Here is a 4,527-nt window from a genome sequence, read left to right on the forward strand (position 1 = left end):
CTCAGAGCTAAAGATGGCCCAGAATAAATAAAAAAAGAAAAGAAAAGAAAAAAAGGAGCAGTTGGGAGCTTCAGTCCCAGCCTGAAAACAGCCCTCAGCCCCTCAGCCAGACCGGCCAGGCACCCCAGTGGGGACCCCCACCCTCAAGGGTGTGTGACCAGCTGCAAACAGCCATCATCCCCTCACCCAGGCTGGCCAGGCACCCCAGTGGGGACCCCCACCCTGATCCAGGACACCCTTCAGGGCAAACCAGCCAGCCCCACCCATGCACCAGGCCTCTATTCTATATAGTAAAAGGGTAATATGCCTCCCAGCACCAGGATCAGTGGAGCCGCGAGGCCTCCCGGCACCGGGATCAGTGTGACAGGGGGCAGCGCCCAAACCCCCTGATCACCCTGCGGCTGTGTGTGACAGGGGGCGGGGCCCCACCCCCCCCACCCCCCATGGGCCCTGCTCTGTGTGTGACGGGGTAGAGCCATAACCTCCCCATTGGCCCTGCCCTGAGTATGAGAGTGGCGGTGCCCCAACCACCTGATCGGCCCTGCTCTGTGGGTGTTAGAGGGTGGCACCCCAATCCCCCCCTCCCCCACAGGCCCTGCTCTGTGTGTGATGGGGTAGAGCCATAACCTCCCCATTGGCCCTGCCCTGAGTATGAGTGTGGCGGCGCCCCAACCACCTGATCGGCCCTGCTCTGTGGGTGATAGAGGGAGGCACCTCAACCCCCCCCCCCACACACAGGCCCTGCACTGTGTGTGATGGGGTAGAGTCATAACCTCCCCATCTGCCCTGCCCTGAGTGTGACAGTGGCGGCGCCCCAACCCCCTGATCCGCCCTGCCCTGAGTGTGACAGGGGGCGGTGCCCCAACTCCCCTATCAGTTCTACTCTGTGAGTGACAGGGGGGAGCTCCTCAACCCCTTGATCGGCCCTGCTCTGTGCATGACAGGGGGGAGCTCCCCAACCCCCTGATTGGCCCTGCTCTGTGCATGACAGGGTACGGAGCCCCAACCCCCCTGATGGGCCCTTCTCTGTGCGTGACAGGGGGTGGCGTCACAACCTCCCCATTGACCCTGCCTTGAGTGTGACAGGGGGCGGTGCCCCAACCCCCCAATCGGCCCTACCCTGAGCGTGACTGAGGGTGGCATCGCAACCTCCCAATCTGCCCTGCTCTGTGCATGACAGGGGAAGGCGCCCCAACTCCCCAATCGGCCCTGCTCTGAGCCCGACTAGGGGCTGCACCTAGGGATGGGGCCTGCCCTCTGCCACCCGGGAGCAGGCCTAAGCCAGCAGGTCGTTATCTTCTGAGGGGTCCCAGACTGCGAGAGGGCACAGGCTGGGCTGAGGGACCCCCCCCCTTCCCCCGAGTGCACAAATTTTTGTGCACCGGGCCTCTAGTCCTATATAATAAAAGTGTAATATGCAAATTGACCCTAACAGCAGAATGACTGGGAATGACTGGTCACTATGACACACACTGACCACCACGGGGCAGATGCTCAATGCAGGAGCTGCCTCCTGGTGGTCAGTGTGCTCCCACAGGGGGAGCTCTGCTCAGCCACAAGCCAGGCTGATGGGTGCCAGCACAGCAGTGGTGGCGGGAGCCTCTCCTGTCTCCTCAGCAGCACTAAGGATGTCTGACTGCAGCTTAGGTCTGCTCCCTGCTGGTAAGTGGACATCCCCCGAGGGCTGCCGGGCTGCCAGAGGGGTGTCAAACTGCCAGCTTAGGCCCGATCCCCCAGGGAGCGGGCCTAAGCCAGCAGGTGGACATTCTCCGAGGGGTCCCAGACTGCAAGAGGGCATAGGCCGGGCTGAGGGACACCCCTTCCCCACCCCCCCCGAGTGCACAAATTTTTGTGCACCGGGCCTCTAGTATGTTGATAATTGTTATATGTTCATGTTATATGTTCATTAGTATAGCCACCTCTGGACACAGAAACCAGAACAGGAACTTCAGGGCTGCACCAGACTAAACGAAAAGAAGCCATTCTAGGATAACTTGTGCCGGGACTGGCCAGCAGACCTTGAGTGATGGATGAATAGATTACTCTGACACACATTTATGTGAAAGAGAGGCTAAGGGGCTGGTTGGCAGGAGGCACCAAAACAGCTTCGATTGCTTGTCACCTTAGGCTTTTATTGTAACAACAGCTTGAACTAAAATTAACCTCTAGATATAATCAGCAGGGTAAGTATCCTTGAGAAAGCACATGCATCTACAAGGTCATGTCTAAAAGATTAAACATGTGACAGCAAAACACCCGGGGGCTCGGACTTGTTTGGAAAAATCAAGGCAGGGGCTGCTGCCTTTGGCAAGGTCGCCCTAAGAGGCCCCTAACCTTTCAGAGAATCCTCCTTACAGACTTTCTAACCAAGTCCTGTGCTTCCCCACAAACTTGTACATTAATCTCACTATTTTTACTCCCACCTTAACTGGCATAATGGCTTTGTTCCTTAAAAAGCTTGCCTAGTCAGAAGTCTCAGTGTTACCTGCAGATCATTTGAGGTACTTTTTACACTTGGAAGTATTTTCCTGCATTCTGCTGTTTTCCTGAAAGTATGGACTCTGAAGGGCCAGGGGAAACACAGTGTGTCTCATCATTCGGGAATACTTCAGTGCTGTACAGGGGTCCTCAAACTTTTTAAACGGGGCCAGTTCACTGTCCCTCAGACCATTGGAGGGCCGGACTATAGTTTAAAAAAAAACTATGAACAGATTCCTATGCACACTGCACATATCTTATTTTGAAGTAAAAAAACAAAACGGGAACAAATACAATATTTGTATTTGCATGTGGCCCGCGGGCCGTAGTTTGAGGACCCCTGGCTGTAGAAGTACTGAATGCAGGAGAGATGGTTCCAGCTCAGAGCCTCACCCCTCAACAAAAGCACTTGGTTCATCCTCAGAAATTCACATTTCTCACTGCTTCTGACAGCGTGGTAGTCCTGACCCCCAAGGCTCTCCTCTGTGGTCCTATCAATCCCAGGGCCCACCTCCCAGCCAGTCCCTCACCCAGCCAGTCCCTCACCCTCCTTGACACCACAGGACACCCCAGCAAAATGCTCTTCTGCAGGAGCAAAGGACAGATACATAGTCTTACCCTGAGCCACTGTGGAAGCAGAATTTCTTCTTACTGATTCTTTCAAATATGCAAGTACTTTAGTGCCATTGTGAAGCACGAGGTTGGCCTCACTCAGATCAATTTTCATTTCCAATGATAAGGTCTCATTTTGTGAATTTACATGTACATCAACCACAGGTTTATTCACCCAGGAAAGTGCATCTGGTAGGTGAGGGCTCTCCTGTGTTCAAAGGCTACACAGTACCTTGTCCGAGTCCTCTCCCTGCACTTTTGTGAGGCAGGTACCCAGAGTCCCTCTTCTACCCCATGCTGTGTTCTCTGATGCAGGGAGCCTAAGGACATGCCTGTCTCAGTCTGTGGAAGGTCTTCAATTGATCTCAATATGAATCTATTTGAGAATGACTCAGCAGTGACAAGCCACTCATAAAGATTGAGGTCAACTTTACTTATGGATCCAATATTTACAAAGCCCTCCCAGGAAAGCCAGCCTGGAAGGAACCTGGCGTACAAGATCCCAGCCCTAGGTGGTCAGGAAGGTCACTTGCTGGCAGGTCAGGAACCTCAGCAAATTTTGGAGTGGACGTTGAGCGTCATGGAAGACGCAATACATAGAGGTAGGGGAAGTTTAGGCCAAGTAGAAGATGAGCAGCGTGCAGGTCAGCCCCTTGCAGAAGACCACATAGGAGTAGGTGGTGGCCAGGCACGAGAGCCAGACAGCCATACCCTACAGATCCACCACCATGTAGACTCCATCCCGCCACCCACCTGCCAGGCACCCATGGGCCACAAACACAGCCTCCTGGTGCTCTGAAGTCTGCACATAACCTCTCTAGGGCAGGGGTGAGCAACCTTTTTGTGAGTGCATGCCAAAACCAGCAAAATCTCTGACTCAAAATTCTTCTGCGTGCCAACCCTAATTTTTGAGAACATGTTACGCCTACTTGATATCTCTTAAGGTGTACGTATATGAAGAACCTTGAAGAAATAATACAATTCATTCGAGCGACAAAAACACAGTATATGATGATGAAAAATACATTTATTTTTTAATGTATACATGTACACTGATAGTCTGACATAAAACTTTATGACTCCATTTGATATTATCAGTGGGACTTTTGCTGCTGCTTCACCGATGACAGAAATTTTACATCAGGTTTATATTTCGTGACCTTCAGAGATATGCACAAGCTACTGCTTTCATCCGTCAGGCTACTCCTATTATGAGACTTAACAAAATTCATCACTGAGAACAAAGATTCACAGTGTATGTGGATGAAACCAAAACACTGGTCGGATCTAGGAAAGCAGGGAGAGTTAAGGCAGAGGCATAGAAATTGCTCTTCCCCTCTCTCGTCAATCCACGTCTATGGTCTTTAAGATAACTTGGGCCTCCGCAAGGACCATTGGCCACTGAGCTCGCCGAAGGAGTGACGAGGCAGTGGCCAG

General features: G+C 52.7%; 1 protein-coding gene across 1 annotated transcript; it reads right to left on the reverse strand.

The window, feature by feature from the left end:
- Nucleotides 1-2,389: 2,389 nt before the first annotated feature.
- Nucleotides 2,390-3,799, reverse strand: FAM220A (family with sequence similarity 220 member A). The gene is given in 5 exon segments (XM_059695440.1): nucleotides 2,390-2,589; nucleotides 2,621-2,633; nucleotides 2,835-3,005; nucleotides 3,008-3,394; nucleotides 3,710-3,799. Coding segments are annotated over 5 exon segments (801 nt in total). The 3' UTR covers nucleotides 2,390-2,449.
- Between the last annotated feature and the right edge of the window lie 728 nt (nucleotides 3,800-4,527).

The sequence above is a fragment of the Myotis daubentonii genome, chromosome 5 (assembly GCF_963259705.1).
Source record: "Myotis daubentonii chromosome 5, mMyoDau2.1, whole genome shotgun sequence".
In the NCBI taxonomy this organism is placed as follows: Eukaryota; Metazoa; Chordata; class Mammalia; order Chiroptera; family Vespertilionidae; genus Myotis; species Myotis daubentonii.